Here is a 20,345-nt window from a genome sequence, read left to right as displayed (position 1 = left end):
GTGCCACAGAAACTGAACACATCATAAATCAGCAGCTGAACAGCTGCAGCTTCCAGCCAGGCATGTTCATGCACATGAAAATCCTTCTCTAGCTGCCTACATAAAATAGCTGTGTGGTAAATGGAGAAAGTGTGGGAGGCGGTTCACAAGCCATTCCGTTCTCTTTGCGTTCAGGGTGGCATCACAGTGGGAGAGGGTGCACGGACAGGTGCATGTGATTCTTGCCTCACACTGCGGGATGTGTGTCAACACTTCTAGGGGGAACTCTGCCTTGGAGACCTTTCATCACTCTATGCATGGTATGCATGTGCAATACTACTACAGGAGCAAGGTAAAGGTGCCTCCTCAACATTCCCACAGTCTGTTTCCATTGCCATATTTGGGACTCTGTTAGGGATTACTTTCAAAAGTCTGCTTTATTATAAATGTTTATCTTAGCTTGTTACACAGTAATTAAATACTTAGCATACTACATATTTTTACTGTATTCGGTGAAATATTAATTCTTCTGTATCAAGGATGTCTATGAAAGTTTTAAAGTTGTTCTAGTGTTCCGTTTTGTTTCCTTTAATAATTTAGAGAAGATTTGGGAGCATACAGGTTTTAGAAGGTTTGTTTTTTAACTCAGGGATTAGGAATTCAGCCTTTGAGACTTGTCACTTTTCATAAAAGAGGATGTTCTGCCAGTAGTAACATTAATTGAAGACAAATCTCACAGACTTTCTTTCTTCAAAGCTTTATTTAGACGTGAAATTAAATTGTGATAACAAGCATAAGGTGGGTTTTAACAATAATTTTAGCTGCAGAAAATAGTCTATGAGAGAGATCTTAAACAAATGAAGTTTATGCTAAATATTTATAAAGCTTTTGAAAGTATTTTTCTAAGTGGGATCGAAAGAGTTGTATGAAATCAGATGCTTTGTCTTCCTGTGCTGGTTAACACAGGGCCCTGAGCCAGAGAGCCCCAAAAGGAGAGAGTTGCTTTTGTCACAAGGGTAGCTTGCCTTTGAATGACAGGTTGAGAATTAAGGAGACTCTCATGAAAGTTCATAGGAATAAACTGGTCAGGATTCCTGCCTTACTTGTGTTTGCAACCTAGGTGGTCCCAGGATCATCTTTAAGTTGTCACTCTCCAGGCTGCTGTGGAGGACAGCTGAGGGCATGCAGAACGTGTTGTGTGAATCCTGGCAGAGGGGAGGGATCCCAACTCACAGCGTGGTTGCACGTACACTAGTATGGAAGGAAAAAGTAGATCTGGCTAGACTATCTTCTAGGAGAAGAATCTATGAGTAATGCATTGTTCCTCCTAGGAAAAACATTAGAATAAAAATTCTTTCTTCATATCTGATGGGTGTAAGCTTTCTGTTGGGGAGAGCACGGGGGGACAAGCTGTGAGAAAGCTGATGTAGAAGTCACTAAGTGAGGATGTGCCCTGGAACCCTGATCTGCCGTATTGACATGGCAATCAGACGGCACCAGCTGCTTCTGTACTAAACCTGGAAGGATCATTTATGCTTAGCAAAACAACTGTGGATAGAATTAAGGTTACGTCAGGTGTCAGCAAAAACTATCATTGTGAAAGATGTAGCCCACTTTTATTAGATTCCATGCTAGATCAAAGCCATGTTTGATCTTGTACAGATTTTGAGTAGACAATTTATCTTGCATGGTCAACTGCCTAAGTATTTCTCATTGGTTCATCCTGCCCACTGGTCCTCAGCTATAGGCAGCACAGGCACATACCTATATGCGTTCACTCTTTAAATAGAAACTGCTCTATTGCAATGTACCTCCCTCTCCTTAGATATATCTATGTCCTGCATCTCCACCTTCAAAGCTATTATTTTTAACTTTAAAAATTTTAAAAAGAACTCTGTTCTTGGGCCACAACTATATCACTTGGACCTCTCAGGCAGAAGATTTCCAGAAGAGAAACAGCTTTTTGCTGAAATAAAAGTGCTGACCTGATCTGTGCTTGCACTGGGCCGTGGATAAGTTAGCAGAGAAGTACAGAAGATCAAAGGAGAGTAAGATTTTTTTGTCAGGGTTTTTAGCTAAAGTTGATGTGCAGCAGCTGTAGGATAGATTAGATAGGGACTGATAAGAAAGAATAATATGGTTTAGCTGGTCTTTTAGAATGAGTATAGGAACAAAGATAGGAAAAGCATGCATCAGTAAGAGAACATGGCTGACAGTTTTATCTGATGTAGAGAAATAGCTGGACTAGGAATAAGGGGAGCAAAAGAGGTGGAGTGGACAGATGCAGGTGTTGGCCAGGGGGCCAGAAAAACTGTCAGAGTGAAGGCTCATTAGACAGCACACACATGTCCATTTGTTCTTTGAAGGACCTAAAATCAAGGCCGAGAACCAGAAGAGTGTTCAGGCACCTCTCCTCCAGACTTTCTACCAGCACTCCAACTTTCTTGCACCAAATCCTCCTATGGGTCCTATCCTGTGGTTCAATACTGGAAGAGTATAGCACTTTACAACTTTCTCTGCCTTCCTTGAGAAATAAAATCCAGCCTCACCATTAGTTCTTTCCAGTGCATGGACTTCTCCAGGACTTCTTCAGCTTGTCAGTACCATTTCACCTTGGGACCTTACACACATGCAGTCCAACAGACATGCCTTTGGGATCCTGAAGGCTGCTGTAGATGAACAGAACATGCCTGGGCATTCCAAACCCCCCTTGTGATGGCAGTGCCAGTATCTCCTGTCTGTATCAGCAGTGAATCACAGAACTGTTTAGATTGGAAAAGACCTGGTAGAACACTGAGTCCAACCTTTAACCCAGCACTGCCAGGTCCACCACTAAACTGTGTCCCTAACTGCCACATCTACACATCTTTTAAATACTTCCAGGATCCCTTCAGGGAGTCAACCTCTGGTGACTCTACCAGTTCCCCAGGCAGTCTGTGCCAATAGAACAAGCTTTTCAGTGAAGAAATTTTTCCTAACAACCAATCTAAACCTTCCCTGGTGCAGATCAAGGCCATTTCCTCTTGCTCTGTAACTTATTACCTGGGAGGAAAGACCAACTCCCACCTGGCTACAGCCTCCTTTCAGGCAGTTGTCGAGAGTGATAAGGTCACCCCTGAGCCTCTTTTTCTCAGGGTTAATAGTTCCAGCTCCCTCAGATGCTCCTTATCAGAATTGTGCTCCAAACCCTTCCCCATTCTCTGGACTTGCTCCAGCATCTCAATGTCCTTCTTGTAGTGAGGGGCCCAGAACTGAGCATAGGATTTGAGTACTCACCAGTGTCCCAGTGCCAAGCAGAGGGTGAGGATCACTGCCCTGGTCTTGCTGGCCACACTATTGCTGATACAGGCCAGGATGCCATTGGCCTTCTTGGCCACCTGGACACACTTTGGCTCATGATCAGCTGACTGTTAACCACTACCCCCAGGGCCTTTTCCAATGGACAGCTTTCCAGCCACTCTTCCCCCAGTCTCCAGTGCTGCAGGGGGTTGTTGTGATCCAAGGGCAGAACCCAGCACAGAGAACAGGATAGTTACCTGCAATGGCAGTTTACATTCCACAGCCATGCAAACTGAGTTAAGGAGTCTGTTCATAGTATCAGTCTCTAATCTCAGCAAACATGGGCTTCACAGTAAGTCTATGCCTCTGAGCTCCTGGGCTCATGAGCTCTATGGACATGCAGGTAACATTGAAGAAACAACATTCATTTATTGTGGTGAGAGCAGAAAAGGCATGAGGAAGGAAGAATTAAATGTCAGCATTGAAACAGATTAGGATTTCTGATTGCCTGAGGTTGCTGTGCTTAGTTTAAGATAGCAGAGTATCTGTTATTCCCTCCAGGGAGGTCATGGGTCAGAGCAAGGAGAGGCTGCCATTCCTGCTGCCGTGTGCCAAGCTGAAGCTCCCATGCAGCTTTGTGATGGGACAGGTTTGCTTTTACCCATGCCTCAAATTCACCACTGGCTCAAAGCATCCAGAAGCCTGGAAACAGCTCCAGGCTCCTGCAGTCAGTCTTCACAGGCTGGTGATCCACTCCACTGAGTCCTGGTGTCCAGGCAGTTCATTGATGATTCTAGTTCTTCTCAGCTGAGTGAGAGGTCTCACAGCCCTGCAGACAGGAGCCTGACTTGGAGTAGTCTCCATCCAGTACTACAGCTCAAATTGAAGATCTTTGCCATAGTTGCTGACAGATGACACTCGCAATGGGATAGGCTTTACTTGCAGAATCTCCTGCAGAGCTCATGGTGTGGTATTGCCTGATGCCATCAAGCAGATAGGTATTCATTCTGCACACAGAAACATAAAATTCAGCTTTTTCCTTTCAATATGGTAGAAAGGATGCATGGACCTCCTTCTCACGGGGAACAAGTTAATTTGGACACAAGACATGCTGTGGTTCCATGCCTGCCTGGTGGGACCTGGTGGGACTCTTTTCATCACCAGAGTGTAGCTGTTTTCTTATTCAGAGTTGCCTGGTGACAGCTGTGAAGTTTATCCCAGCTGGTTTCTCATGAGGCAGTGACAGACATGCTCCATGAGACTTATTTTTGTTGGATGAAAATGATCTCTTGATCATATACTCAGAAGGTGACAGTAATTAACACAATGTAAACACTAGTCTTTCTAGGATTATCTCAGAACCTGGTGAAGCCATGTGGCTACAGGTGCAGGAAGTTAAGATTGGTACTGCCAACAAGTCCTGCATGGCGAGAGAAACAAAATGCATTGAATAAATCTCTTTTGCAATTTCTGCATGTTATTTCTCAGTTCATATACTGTCAGTTAATCATGCTGGCCATACAGACAACTCCACAGCAGTGATTTTGAGCATATAGCCATGCTGCTGCCCTTTCCAGCTGCATGCTATATCACTTAGTGGTTGAAAAATGCTTCTCTGACAACTTTGTTGCCATTCTATTTTAAATGCTTCTGTTGATCCCTTCCCTTGTTGATGGTGTAGGTCATACTGTCCTGAGGTGATCCTTTCTGAGAGTAATGTTCTCATAGGGTGTTGTGTCAGGGCTTCGGCCAATTCTTACATGATACGGTCATCCTCTTACAGTTCCTTGTTTGTGTAGACTGATTAGTCCCTCTGCCCTCTAGTGGGGACCTTCCCTTGGTCTCTTCCATTACTTACCTTTGGGAACCATACACAGTATCAGTCTGTACCTCATGCTACTTCAGGAGTTCCATCACATAAATGTATGGCTGACTCTTGGCTGTGAAGTGCAGACCCCTACAGAGTCTTCCCTTGAGCTGGATCAGTTATGGCTAAACAGGGGAACATACAAGGATCTGTCCTGAAGCTTTTTCACCTTTTGCCCTGTATTTCTTCCAGCTTTCTTCTGCTTTCAGTATCTTTGTGACAAGTGAAATCCTTTCTCTGCCCTGAGTGTGGTGTGTTTCTTGTTGAGGACTTGTTACAGTTAACCATACACTGCTTGGCTTTGCCATAAAGATTCTATTGCCTGGTGGTGGCCTGGAAACCATCTGTTACTGCTGGCAATGGCTCTGGCATAGGGCTAGGAGACAGGGTGGAAGTGGTTTGACCTTGATTATACCATTTATCGGATAGATAGCTCTGCCTCAACTCTCTGCAAATAACAATTTCTTGACATTTTTACTGTGTAGCATAATTCTTTGCTGGGCCTGCTTTAAACTCTCTCATTCAGTTTGAACTCTCATGTTTGAGCCACATGGAAGCCAGCAAGAATTACGGACAAAATGTTTTGATGTCACAGGAATTACATCTGCAGTTACCCACAAGGAAGGAGAAATGGTCTATGATGTCTCAGGGCAGATCTCATCTATCATCCTGGAAAGTTTTGAAATGGACCTGCTAGAACAAAATATTTGCAGTATATATTAGGAAAGATAAAACCTTTTCTAGATCAAGTAGAGCTCTGGCTGAATGCCCAGCCTTGCTGCCAAACAGCTGGCCTTGCTGTTGGACAAAGAGTAGGAAAAGGCAGTATGTTTCTCTGGAAGAATCTGTACAGAGGCTAACAAAGATAGGGGGCCTTGTCCCTGGAAACAAAAATTACCTGTAGTCTTCATGACATTCCATTCCAAATCCTTAGTGGAGAGCTTTTCAGGAAACTGGTTTACTTAAAATGAAAGTCCATTCAAAGGCTGTTGTCTAAAATGCTTTTTTGAGATATATGTTCCTAGGCTGAAAAATATGGTGTTATGGAAAACAATCTCTATAAACAATAGAGCTGAGATTTGTATTGTGTATTTTCCCCTACATCTTATGCTACAGCCATCTACTTTAGAACATATTTAAGTTGCAAATAACTAATAAATGCAGAACCCATCTTTTCTGGTCAGTACCAGCATTTCCCTTTCTGCTCCTCTTATAAACAGTGCTTTGCAAAGAATTCACCAGCACAAACACAAACAATTCTATGATAAAGAGTTTCAACATTATTAAAAGAAAAACCAAAAAACACAAGCCAAAACCCAAACAAACAAACAAACAACCCCCCCCCCAAAAAAAAACAAACAAACCAAAACACAAAAAACCCCACCCCAAAGTAAAACTTTGCTCTAGGTAAGCAATCTTTTCTCCACAGGAAACTCTCCAGGAACCTCTCTTATTATCAGTTCATGAGATAGTCCATTAATTCACTGTGTGTAAAACAATGTTGCATGAATAAATCATTGAATGGATTATTTTTCTGGGTGTTGTTTTTTGTTTGTTTGTTTTAACTGAAGTTGTTTAGTAAAAATCTGAGACAAGGACAGACTAAATATACCAGCAGCAGAGATGGAGCTGCAGGCCTCTCGGAATTTTGCATTTCCAAGTGGTGTCAGCTGTGGAGGTTGAGGACCCAGGGCCTCTTGCTTGATGCCCTCTGTGTCTCACGACAGTTAATAGTGGATTCAAATTGTGTCTCCATGTATGCATGGGCTGGTGGATCCGAGTGCCAGTGACGGGGGAGACTGACATCCAAGGGCAGCTTCTGGGCACTCTGGGTGCCTGAGCCCAGCTGCTGGAGGCATCCACTTCGTACATTTGTATTGACCTATTTCCCAGAAACAGACAAAAAACTTCCAAAAGAGGATCATGAGCAGGAAGGTTAGCACTCCATGTTGTTCTACGTGTTGCACAACACAGACACAGATGTCTGGTGCAGAGCTCTGTTGGTAATTTATTCATGCTTGTTTGGGGGTGCATTCTTGTCTGCTTCCAGGGTCCCTGAGCTAGAAGAGAGGACTGTCTTTGAATTTGCTGCTATGAGTAACAATTTCTGCTCTAGGCAGTGCTTAGAGGGGACTGGAAACTATGATGCAATAGGTACCCAGTAAGCTCACATCTGTGCAGAGCCACAATAAGACAATTGAGAACAGTGTTAGACTGGATTTTATATGTAAGAAAATGTTAGATAATCATTTCATGTTTCTAATTAGCCTAGTGTTAATGAAGACACGAAGTGGCAGAAGATGACAGTATTACTCGAGGAAAAATAAGGCATGGTTTGTCATCCGCATTGTTACTTGCAATTTATCTTTTTTTGATCTGATGCAGAAACAAGAATATTCAAGAAGATCTCTGAGGTTTAGCCACAGTAGCAGATGGGGTTGCATCTGCAAAGGAGTTTGTTTTGTCTGCTTTGAATTGAAATTAAAAGCTGTTGTAATGACAATTCATCTAGTATGAAGAATTAGGAAACAAAGTACAATTACTTTGGGGTTTTTTACTTTTAATAGTAACCATTTAAAGAGTAGTAATTATATCATATTGTTCACTGATGTCTGGAATGTCTACATTGCATGGCAATTTCAGTTTAGGAAAACCACTTAAAGCAATTGACAAAAGACTTTTCCTACAAGTGCCATGTTAGTGTTTTATTTTGAACTTTTATAAATTCAAATATTTTATCAGGTTTGCAGGGCAACATTTTGGTAATAGGGGGGCTACAGGGGTGGCTTTTGTGAGAAGCTGCCAGAGGCTTCTCCCATGTCCAACAGAACCAATGCCAGCCAGCTCCAGTACAGACTTATCACTGGCCAAGACTGAACCCAGCGGTGATGGTGGTGGCATCACTGGGATAAGTTAAAAAGGGGCAAAAAATCCTGCAACTGCAAGTGGAGAGAGGAGTGAGGATATGTGAGAGGAGCAGCTGTGTGGACACCAGTGCATGAGGAAGGAGGGGCGAGGAGGTGCTCCAGGTGCCGGAGGTGAGATTGCCTTGCAGTCTCTGTGATGAAGGCCATGGTGAGGCAACTGTGCCCCTGCAGCCCATGGAAGTCCGTAATGGAGCAGACATCCACCCATAGCCCAAGGAGGATGCCACACTAGAGTAGTGCTCTCTTTTTGCTTGTGAAAATAGCTCATTTTTTCTTGGTCATTTGGCTTTCTATTCATAAGACTATACTGCTGTATGCTATCTGCATAGCTACTCATATTTTCTAAACTACTCTTCCTAGTATTACTTTATCAGTTATTATCATATACTGCACTGTTTCAGACTAAATATTATGCTTAATCTAATATTCTTTATTTCTGAAGCCTAGTAAAATCTGAAAGGATTATTTGGAGTGTAAAAAGGACCGTTTTCATCTTTGGTTACTGATTTTAGTATATCCTGATGACTCTCCTTTAACACTTGAACACTTTCACAGTACTATTTGGGATTTTCAAGTCAGTTCTCCTGTTCTGATACCATCACCATTTTTCAGAGACAGGCAGAGAATGAAAGAGGAAAAATACTTGCCTTTGCCAAACATTAAAATCCTACAAATCTACACTGTTGCACTGGGTTGCTTTGTCACAGGGCTTCCTTGCACAATAGCGGGACCCTGGCTCTGCACAGCATGTGTCTTTTGGTCTTCTGCAGCAAAAACAATATGCGGAGTGGGGGCATAGCTGGAGGCCTCTTGGACTGTTCACTAGAAGACTCATATGGATTAAAAAGATTAAATTCCAACCCATGAAGCAGCCAGCAGAACACAAAGATAGCAGGCACCTGAAGTAGGTGTTGCTAGCTTACATTGGACTGGCCTCTAGTCTGGACAGTGCTGCTCAATGTTGGAGTCCCCATTCACAGATCACACAGCTTTTTCTTTCCTGGCAGAAGTTTATAACTAAGTTTGCAGTGGTTTTCCCTTTCAGTAGCCCAAGAGAAATGGAGTGCCCCCTCCCAGAGCAGCTGGAACACGTGGCTTTGCTAGTGCTATCTCTTTGGATCCAGCCACCCATGTCCTCTCAGAAACTGGACAATACTTCCAAACCAAGAGGGAGCAGGGACAAACAACACCACTGAGACACTCCTGCTAGCACACTGGTAAGGCATCATCTCCAGGGAAGCATTACATCAAAGGTTGTACCAAGTGTTAGGTTTTCTTTCACCTCTGCAAGTGAATAACCTATTGGTTCCCCTATCCACTTGTACCCAACAAGGCATCATGTATTTGCTTTGATTTTTAAGCAGACATGGTAAATCAAGCAAGGGATGTAAAAAAAAGTATTGTTTTAAGAAGTTCAGGAGCAAGGGCCAGTTGTGCAATTCTTTCAGGTGCAAACCTTGGTTAAGGCTTTGCCCTTCAGCTGTCCTGCAACAGAAATTTAATTGCTTGCTTACACATATTTTTTTTGTGTGGGCACATGAGCACATAGATGGTGATAGGTATATTGCATCACTGTAAAAAGTGTTGCAATTTTACACTGAGATCTGCTTTCCCCATGAAATGGATGTGTGTATGAAAGGCTGCCCTGACAACTGCAACTGTTATTGGTAAAACTGAGGAGCATAGAACAGGCTGGGACAGTCTCATAATAAAGTTATTAATACATTTCAATCACAATCAGAATATAAAAACTGTGGTGGGCACTCAAGATTTCCTGCCTGCTGGAAGAATTCAAGTTTATACAAGTCATTTGTACACTATCTTCACTCCCCCAAAAGATAGTGTTGTGCTGAAGCTCAACTGAAATAGTTGAAACAGCAGGTGCTACAGTTTTTTCAAGTGAAAAGTGACCTAGCAGCAGGAGAGGAACCCAAAGGAGCAGCCTCTGCTTCTGTTAATCTTTGCTCTAACTGCAAGTGTAGAACATCTCAGCTACATACTTTGTTTTACATAACTAAGAATGTATCACTAGACAAATTTACCTCCTGACTTTTAATAACTGCTTTGAGTGCATCTCATCAAGTTCACACATGCATCTAGGTCAGTTTAATCCAATCTTGTTTTCACACTCCCCAAGATCTCAGCTGGGATAATGAATTGCTAGTACAAAAGCCTTGGACAAACTCCACAAGTTACAACAGAGATTACTAACAGAGAAAAAAAAAAAAAAGAAAAAGAGAAAAAAAAAAAAAAAAGAGTATTCAAGCAAGACACCACAAATCATATTTTATTAGTAAGGGATTTGGGGGAAAGATGTATCAATCTGACTAGAAGTGTGTCTATTAAAAATAGCTACAGATATTATACCCAACAGCAAGTATGCATGTTTTCTCCCTCTGGAAGGGGCAGAACAGAGTTCATTTTCACATTACATATTCTTAAGAGTAATGCTTCAATATTAGATATTTTCCAACAGAAAAATCTGTCAGAGCTGCTGAAAAGAGAAGGGATCATGAGTGAAGTATGACAAATAAGTAGGATTTTGTTTAAACAAAAGGCAATTCTAGCATTTGACCAAGTTAATCATACCTTTTACCAATGTACCTGGGTCTTGAAATGTTAGAATCATGGAGTTGTTTAGGTTGGTAAAGACCTCAAAGTTCGCTGAGTCCAACCTTAACCCAGCACAACCAAGTCTACCACTAAGCCATCTCCCTCAGTGCCACAACTACAGATCTTTCAGTGCCTCCAAGGATGGTAACTCCACTACTTCCCCAGGCAGCCTGTTCCAGGGCTTGACAACCCTTTCAGTGAAGAAATAGCCAATCTGAACCTCCCCTGGCACAACATAAAGCCATTTCCTCTCATTCTATTACTGGTTACCTGGGAGAAGAGATGAACTCCCACCGGGCTACAACCTCCTTTCAGGCAGTTATAGAGAGTAGTAAGATTCCCTCTGGGTGTCCTTTTCTCCAGGTTAACAGTCCCAGCTCTTTCAGCTGCTCCTTATCAGACCTGCGGTTTAAGAACTGCCACAAATAAAATCTGTACTTTATTTAGGGAAGGCTCTAGAAGTATAATGAGAATATAAAATAAAATCACACAAAGAACAAAACCTTCTGACTGGGGTTTAGGGGTTTTTTTATTAATCGAATTAACTAAAATTTCTAAACATGCTGACTTCACAGCCCACAGACCTTAGCTTTTCCTTTTCTGTAACAAAAGAGAGAACAGGGGTAAGCTGTCAGACCACTACACTTCAGATCCCATCCCACTGTAGGAAACCATAAGTTAACATTATGTGGGAAAAGCAAGTGAACTTTTAGGCAAGATAAATATTTATTAGCATAATAGCAGAGCAAAATCAAGGCATCTGTTCAAATTTTCTGGAAACTGTGATAAAAGACTCCTGACTAGAGAGCTACAGCTCGTGAATATAGAGATGTAATAAACACTGACCTTTCTTTCACTGTTTAGTATTAAAAGAACATTTGCCTTTTCAAAAAAGGCAAAGAAAAGGAAAGAAAAGGAAAGAAAAGGAAAGAAAAGGAAAGAAAAGGAAAGAAAAGGAAAGGAAAGAAAAGGAAAGGAAAGGAAAGGAAAGGAAAGGAAAGGAAAGGAAAGGAAAGGAAAGGAAAGGAAAGGAAAGGAAAGGAAAGGAAAGAAAAGAAAAGAAAAGAAAAGAAAAGAAAAGAAAAGAAAAGAAAAAGTGTTAGAGTCTAAAGCACTGCTTTAGAAAGATGTTTTTAAGTGGTAGGTTGTCCCATTAGTGATTTTTAAACAAATATCCCTGAAGATGTAAGATATTTTGGTGGGTTGACCCTGGCCGAATGCCAGGTGTCCACCAAAGCCACTTTGTCACTTCTCCCCACAACTGGACAGGGGGATGAAAACAAAGCCTAAGCTTCAAGGGTTGAGATAAGGACCAGGAGAGATCACTCATCAAATATCGCCACAGACAAAACAGACTCAAACTGGGGATATTAACTGAATTTATTACTAACAAAATCAGAGCAGGATAATGAAAATAAATTACATCTTAAAAACGCCTTTCCTCCACCTTTCTCTTCTTCCCAAGTTCTACCTCCTCCCCCAGGGAGGCACAGGGAGACAGGGAATGGGGGCCATGGTCAGTTCATCACCTGTGGTTTCTCCTGCTGCTCAAGGAAAAGGGGCCTTCCCCCGCTCCAACATGGAGTCCCTCTCATGGGTGACAGTTCTCCATGAACTTCTCCAATTTGAGTGCATCCCATGGGCAGCAGTTCTCCATGAACTGCTCCAATGTGGATTCTCTTCCACAGGGTACAGCCATTCAGGCAGAGCCTGCTCCAGTATGTTCCCCACAAGGGCACAAGTCCCACCATGCAACCTGCCCTAGCATGGGCTCCTCTCTCCAAACGTCCCTGTCACAACCGTGCTCCAGCACAGGCTTCCTGTGAGTTCACAGCCTCATCTCAGACAGCCACCTGCTCAGGCATGAGGATCCTCCACAGGCTGCAGGTGGACCTCTGCATCCCCATGGGCACAGCTCCAGCAGGGGAATCTCAGCTCCAGCACCTGAAGCACCTCCCACTCCTCCACTTGCTGTCAGAACAGACGTTGCTCTGTCCAAGAACTTTCTTTTTTTTTTTTTCCTTAAATATATTTTTACAAAGACATTACTGTCCTTCCTGATGGGCTCAGCCTTAGCCAGGAGCAGGTTGGCCCCAGGTTAAGCTAACGTTGGCCCTGCCAGACATGGGGGAAGCTTCTAGCAGCTTCTTACAGAAGCCACCCCTGTAGCCCCCACCACCAAAATCTGGCCACACAAATCCAATAAAGACATGAATTCACCATAAACTATGTAAGTGTTTAAACACCTTGGGTAGGTAGTGGTTTTTGAATCCTGTATTTTTTTCCACTAAAAGAGATTTTGATAAGCGGATGATTTGGACAAGAAGGCTTTAAAAAATGCTGCAGAGATGACAGGATTTAGAAAAATCCTGATATTTAAGATTAAGATTCTAAAATTATCTTCAGAATATGCTTTAAGTGGTCCTATTGAACTTCTATTGTCCAATAATTCAATTTTAGCTTTGAGGAGCAAATCAAACTCTTTGCCATCCTCTCTCTCCAGCAAGTATCATGACTGTCCATCAAAACCAAATCTTACTGCAACACTCTACTGGAAAACTTAGCATCTGGCAAAATTATGTTACTAATTTGCTTTGAAGAACATAACCCAACATAAAAGTGCAAACAGAGCAGACGACACTTGGCAAAACTTTGAGTTCCATTTATTTTAAAATTATATTAGCAGCAGAGTTTTGGAGTTTTGTGGAAAGTTTTTTTAGTTAGTGCTCATTTGTTTGGTTTTAAATTTTTTTTTAATTATTAGAATTTGGTTGTTTGCTTGGGGGCTTTGGGTTTTTTTTTTTTTTGTTTGTTTGGGTTTTTTTTGTTTTTTTGTTTTTTTTTTTTTTTTCTTGAGTTGTTTTGGTGTCAGCAATTCTAAAAGATTCTTGATTATTTCAATCATGCAAAAGACACAGTTAACTTGAAAATCTGTATGCTTGGGATCCCATCATGTTTTTGAAACCGTTCTAGAGTCCTCTGGGTAAAAGGCTGGGGTATGAGAACTGATGCAAAGGTACAGAATTTTGGAATACAAAATCATCTACAGTGTTAACAACAGAAGGAAGACACTTGATATTTTTTTAAAACAGCATAGTAAGAAGTTTTTTTTTTAAATCTTTAAATTTTTTTTAATTTTTAAAAGGGTTTTTTATAAAGTGAGTTAGAAAACATTACACAATTGTCAACAATGCTAGATTGGTCTAAGTATCCTAAGTAGAGTTCTAAAACCTGTTTAGAGTGAGAAGACACATATTGCATATTGAGATAGCTTTCGATTTTAAGAGGTAGATAACAATAACCTATTAGCAGTACAACTTTAATGTAAATATCATTAAATATTGTCTATACAGTGTCCCTATATTTTTAAGGGTGCAAAGAGAAGGAAAAACACTGCCTCTCATTTAAAAGCAACTGTATTAATTTAATTCCTTGGTCTAAATCACCAGCTCTTCTGGAGATGCAGGTAGGGGGAAACAAAAGGATTAGTAAGGCAGGGAAAAAAAATAAAATCAACCCTGTTTGTGTATGTAGGTAGAACACACCATCCAGACTGCAGTGAGGGTGGCTGAGCTCACAGCACAATTGTCAGGACAGCTTGGCTACATTGAGTGGAAACAGTAGAAGCCCTCACAGGCAGAAAAAAAGCATCAGAAGTCGTGCACAGTACTTCCCATGATGCCAATTCAGACTCATTGCCTAATGTATTTATGAAGGTGCTTCACTGCTGGGAAAGCATTTCTGTTCCCATTCACTCTGTCCATCAGATTTCTGGGTTACCATTAAGAGGAAAAAGCAGTAAGTAACAGCAGCACTGATGGAAAGGCTTTGTCACAGTGATGATCCAAGTGTGTTGCTAACCTGCCAGCATCTGTAAAATGTTGGCTATTACTAAAAGCCATCCATCTCAAAGTATTAAAAGCACAGCTCAGTACAAAAATGGGATGACAATTTTTCTGTCCTTTGGATAGTCTTCAAATTTCTCAAGGTACCACCTGAAAAACAAGGAAAGAAATCTGATGAGTATTGAGTCTTCAAAACACTATTGAGGAAATTAAATAATTGTACAACGTGTTTAATCCATGTAAGTTTTTGTCTACAAGCAAACAAACAAAAAGCCTTTAGAACGTACTCTGGATGGAAAAATGGCATTTACTGCACTCACCCTAATGACATCTAATCACCAAATATAAAAACACTAAGTTACAGCTGCCAGCAATGGGAAATCAAACTAACAGATGTGCTGAGTTATGTCAGGTAAGGAATAACCTATTCTTTCAATATGTATATTTTTACACATCCTGAGTATTTACACATTTTAGAATTAGAGGGAGAAAAAATTAAATCAAAAACATGTCTTGCATAATGACTTCACATGGAAGCAAGGGATACTTCACACACTGGAATGAGAGTCCCATTCTGCATAGAAACTTCTTTGACTGCAGTTTGAATTTGAGTAACCAAACTGAACATGACAAACATTGCACTGGCCTTATTGCTAACACCTCTCAAAGACCATCACTATTTTCAAATCCAGATAGTAACAACAAAATGCTGAGCACTATCAGATATTTGTGTTTTCACCTTCTATAACAAGCGTGTTTACTCCCATTTTTGAATATTTAATCTTCTGCTTCTCTGAAATGAAAGAACTAAGTTCACCTGGGCTCCTCGAAGGTGCAGATACTCATAATATCAACAGCTAACTGCAAGATCAAAGCTGGAATAAACAGAACAAAACATGCAATGCAGAATGACCTGCATCTAGGGAATAGTTATTACCCTATCTACCCATTCCAGTCATTTATCCTAAGTTTTTTAAATAAACTACATTTACATGTTTCTTCACTTACATGGATTTGGTATTTTTAGGTGCTTGGGTTTTTTTCCCTGCACCTCTCTTCCACTTTCATGCATTTTTCCTTTAGCGTAAATAACTTCCTCTAACAACATTTAGCTTTTCTTGATGTTCTGAAAGAGTGCCATCGAGGCTTAAGATTGATGGAAACCAACCATGGAATTTGAGCCTGAAGAACGTAATATACAAGGAGGGGCACGAGAACTTGTCCTTGCTTCATCTGCCAAGGCGGAGACACTCAGGACTCAATTAGATGAGCCCTGGGCAACTGGGCAGAGCCTTGTGGTTTGCCCTGGCTGAAGCAGCCACACCAGTTGACTGGACAACCTTCAAATGCTCCTCCCAAATCAAGATACTCTGCAACTCTGCTCACTAATAGCAGGTGATGAAACAGGAAGAGAAGGTCTTTGGCAACAGGTTTTGAAGGCTCGGGTTGGACAGTGGAAGAAACTTGTTCGCTGGGAGGGTAATACAGACCCATAACATCTTACAAACAAAGGGCAGGAAAATCCCTGTTTCTGGAGGTTTTCAGGACTCCATTAGAAATAGACATGGCTGCCCTCACAGATGGTCAGTATTTTTTTTCAACCAGTTTTCTCCTTAAATTCATGTTTATTTCCTCTTATACCACTAAGTTTCAACATGAGAACCAAAGCAGGAAGCTGAAAATAACCAAAATAAAATTAACATGTCAAAATCTTTTAAACATGCTATTCCTGAATAAGAATCCTTTCATGAAACAAGTCTCCCCAAGCTATGGTCCTTCTTGTTAGCAGGAAAGCTGCATTATAAATACAGTACATGAGCAGAGTGTTTAGAGCAGAGACTTCAATAAATATCATCTACCAGAACTGTTTTCATAATGGCCATATAATTGATTATAGACAATATGATACAGACATGACTATAAAGTGTGCGGTTAAAGACAGTTTGGGTGATTTTCAAAATTTTAATATTACCGAAACAAGTTTGAGAAGGGAAAGTACAGTATTTGATTAATTAAGCCAGTATTGCTAAACTTGACTATAGTCTTTACAGATCCAGGATGAACTATCTTCATTTAAACTTTATTTTACCACCTTGTTGTACTCTGTTTTGGACTTGTTTATGCTCTGTACTATTCTGCTGAAATTCTGCAGCACTTAATCTTCTCAGAGTGTTCTCTCTGATATTCTGCCCTACAGCAGCGTCTTTCACAAAACTTGCTCTGCAACATCCCTATAGGATGAGGCATTATTTGTGAAATGGAAATGCAGTGTGGCATAGACAACAGAAATGACAAGGCAGGAACACTTACCTGTGGTGTTGTCTTGCCCTTGAACCCAGGATGAAGAGAGTACACAACGCAAATGCAAAGCTTTCAATGGTGCAGCAGGCAAGGGCAAACCCAAACCATTCCAGTATCTCACCAAAAAAGTTGGCTCCACTGACATACTCAAACATTCCTCCTGAAAGCAGGACAGAGTTACTTCAAAATACCTTAACAAGATGTCCAATGTTATCTTTTCTGTACACCAAATAGGAGCTGTATCACCAATGTCTCTATTTAATCTTTAAAAGCAGTGGAGACAAAGTTTTTCAGTTCAAGCTGTACTATGAAAGATCACTTCAGACCTCACTCTAAGACAGACCTTCCGTAGCTCCACTTTTCCTCTTTAAATAAAGAGGAAAGAGCAGATTTATTAGCAAGTACATGCCTTTGCAAATAATGACGTAACATGTTTTTTGATCATACGCTAAACCTTTTTTAAAATATGTAGAAATAGAAGACATTCCTCTTGTGTCCCAGAAAATACTCATATGGTTAGTTAGCCTACAATTTTTCATTTAAGTATTTTAGAAATTAAGTTAATTATGAACAATACTATTATTATCAAGTAAAGTTCCACATTTATTCTCTACTTTGCAAAGTCTATTGTATAGACAATTGTGCATAAATAATTGGTACTCAGCAGCTGGGAATTTTATAAATTAAGAATTTCACCCTAATTCCAAAGTCAGTGTACAAATTGATAACATCTCAGTATGTGCTTTATCAGTGGGGCTAAACAAACAAGTATTTGGCAAATGTAATAAAGGACACGTTTTGACCTTGCTCTAATTACACTACTTTTGTGACAAAAGTGAAATTCTGGCATTTAAATTGGATAAGCAACATCAAAAAGATCACCTCCTCCTGATCTTACAGCAAATAACATATTTCCTTCAGAACCTTTTTGTACACTGAACACAGTACAGTATGTTCATATTCATTTTTCACATGAGCATTTCAATTTACATCTATTAAAATAATTATTTTCACCTTCTTGGAGAAAAATAACAGTCTAGCTCATATATCTTAGTTCTTGCAGTTTTATTAACAGAAATAACCAAGAAAATGTAGTGAGATAACAGAATTCAGAGGCAGTAGTGTCTTTCTGCTCACAGTGAGTGTAATGTACCCAGAAGAGTGCCTCTTTCCAAAAGTGTTGATAAACTCTAACACATCCATATAGACTCCATAAGAAAGCCTTTCATATTCTCCATTTTCCCACAAAGGCCAGAATTTATAATGAAAAATTTATTTAGATTTCTGTCCTCTTTTTCCTGCGTCTTCCTTTCCAAAGTTGTTGCTGTTCTCCGATTATTTTAAGTACCTCCCTCTTCATTCATATTGGGATATGAGATGGGTCACATGCTGAGTACATTCTTCATTCCCATCCTGCCCCCACACTGAGTCAATAATTTAGGTCTTCTCCACCCACCTGCTGATTCTCTGGAAAGTTGGGCAATGCTGTTACATTTTTACCCCTTTTTAAAAATATAGCAAACATTGGTCAAGAAGCCCAAAGATTTGCACAAGCCAAGTCATATCATGAAACAGATTCCTTACAATACTTGGCTTAAGAGGAAAAAATTAAGATGTTTCCCAAACTATAAAATCACTTTCTGTGGTAGAAAACAAAATACTATTTCCAGTTGCCTCTTATATCATAAATTACTATCTCCTCTAAAATACACCAAGCTTTAGAAGGTCATTTTCACACAGAATCACTTTAGGTTGGAAGGGATCTCTTGAGATAATCTCATCCAACCACCATAGCTGAAGCAGGATCAGCCAGAAGAGGTTGCCCAGGACTATGCCTACTCTGGTTATGAGTCTCCCCACAATCTCTCTGAGCAACCTGTTCCACACCTGCATGTTTGACCACCATCAGAGGGGAAAAAAAAATCAGATATAATTTTATGTGTTTGAATTTTGTGTCCACTGCCTCTGGTCCTATCACTAGGCACCACTAAAGAGAGCCTGGTTCTCTCTTCTTCGTTCTCCCCATCATGTATATATAAGCGTTGGTAAGATCTCCCTGAGCCTTTTCTTCTCTAGCCTGACCAGTCCAAGGTCTCTGCACCTCTTCTTATATGAGAGATACTTCTTTTTGTTGTATTAATTTCTGTACCATTTTACTTACCTCTTGGTATCTTGTAACCAGTTTCCCCTGGTTTTCTCAGATTTCTGAGAATATGATCAGAATGAATATTGATGGCCATGCCAATCAACCACCCTAACAAACCTGAAGAGAAATATTGAAAATACTATATTTAGTGCACAGTGTTTGTTCAGAAAACAAATTACGGTCAGATATCATATTAGGCATATTGTCTCAAAGCAGTAGTAATATAAGCAGCATAAACAGTTCTGGTGACATCCTAAACAGTCCCAGTCCCACACTGTGCTCCTCAGTCAGTAGAGCTCACAGTATCAACAGCTCCCTAGATGGGAAATAGCACTGTAAAAATGAAGTTTATTCTTATATGTTACTAGACTTATATAAATGTATGTATGTGCATATATGCAGATGCAATGTGTATGTCTCCCTAACTTCCACACAGAAAAACAAATATGCTAAAATTTTACACACTGAAACAGCCATTTTTAATCTTCCCAGAGGGACACACTTAGCCCCAGTCTCCTTTTACTATTTTACTGATAGCATATCAAAATTTCCCCAACAGATTTCTGTGCACTAAAAGGAATACAACTGTGAAGGAATTAACGTACCATTTACTTGTGCCATTCAGCAAAATGGTTTAGCCTTTCACAGAAACTGAGACTGCTGTCACATTCTGCATCCTTATGTTGCCATGAGGATAGGACAAATCAAAAGGAATTTAGGGTCAAAATTCAAAAATTCATTATTTTTATCCCTTGGCAATATGTTACCTATGTTATCTTCCTTTGATGGCCACATTCCCTGCTGATAAGAAACAGATAAGGTCTGTATTTTGAGGTAAACTAGAGCCTCACCTCAGATTCTGTGATTAGTTTTTCCAACAAGATACAATCATCTGGAGCATCCAGACACTTAGCGATATTAGGGGAGACACTGGTAATCCACATCCCTTGCCTACAAGATTATATCCAGATATGGGCAATGCATACACACTCTTCAGCTCTGATGTGTGAAGAGAGCAAAGGTGACAAGGATGCTAAACTGCCTGATTGCCAGATATAAAGCTTCATGCAACAGTTGAGGTGCTGTTGTTCTGTAACCTGCACCTTGGGACTTACAGGTGCTGTTCTGCTTTGCAGAGCTGCTGCTAAAATGTGTTTTGATGCACAAAAGAGTTAGCCATCAACATTCAAAGGAAGTAGTTGAATAGGGACTTAAAGGAGTAAGAAAAGACATGGTATACTGTAAAGAGTTTGAAGAAGCTAAAGCAAGCAAAGGAAGAAAGGAGTTTCCAACTAAAAGTGCAGATGGATTAGGAAAGGACACAAGGATGAGGCACAGAGGTGTTGGTGTCCTGTTTGTAGTAGTCACCACTTCAGGGTACCACCAGC

At 40.6% G+C, this 20,345-nt stretch overlaps 1 protein-coding gene across 1 annotated transcript in view; it reads right to left on the bottom strand.

Annotated features, from left to right (window-relative positions):
* Positions 1–13,306: 13,306 nt before the first annotated feature.
* Positions 13,307–20,345, bottom strand: part of SRD5A1 (steroid 5 alpha-reductase 1) — a 12,416-nt gene continuing 5,377 nt past the window's right edge. Inside the window, 3 exon segments of the mRNA XM_066185902.1 lie at positions 13,307–14,660; positions 16,821–16,971; positions 18,973–19,074. Of these exon segments, the coding sequence (XP_066041999.1) occupies positions 14,594–14,660; positions 16,821–16,971; positions 18,973–19,074 (320 nt within the window). The 3' untranslated portion in view covers positions 13,307–14,593.

This window comes from Chamaea fasciata, unplaced genomic scaffold, assembly GCF_029207755.1.
Source record: "Chamaea fasciata isolate MVZ Bird 193981 ecotype frontalis unplaced genomic scaffold, bChaFas1.0.hap1 SCAF_1, whole genome shotgun sequence".
In the NCBI taxonomy this organism is placed as follows: Eukaryota; Metazoa; Chordata; class Aves; order Passeriformes; family Sylviidae; genus Chamaea; species Chamaea fasciata.
The sequence above is the reverse complement of the archived record's forward strand: the minus strand, read 5'-3'. Positions and strand labels throughout refer to the sequence as shown.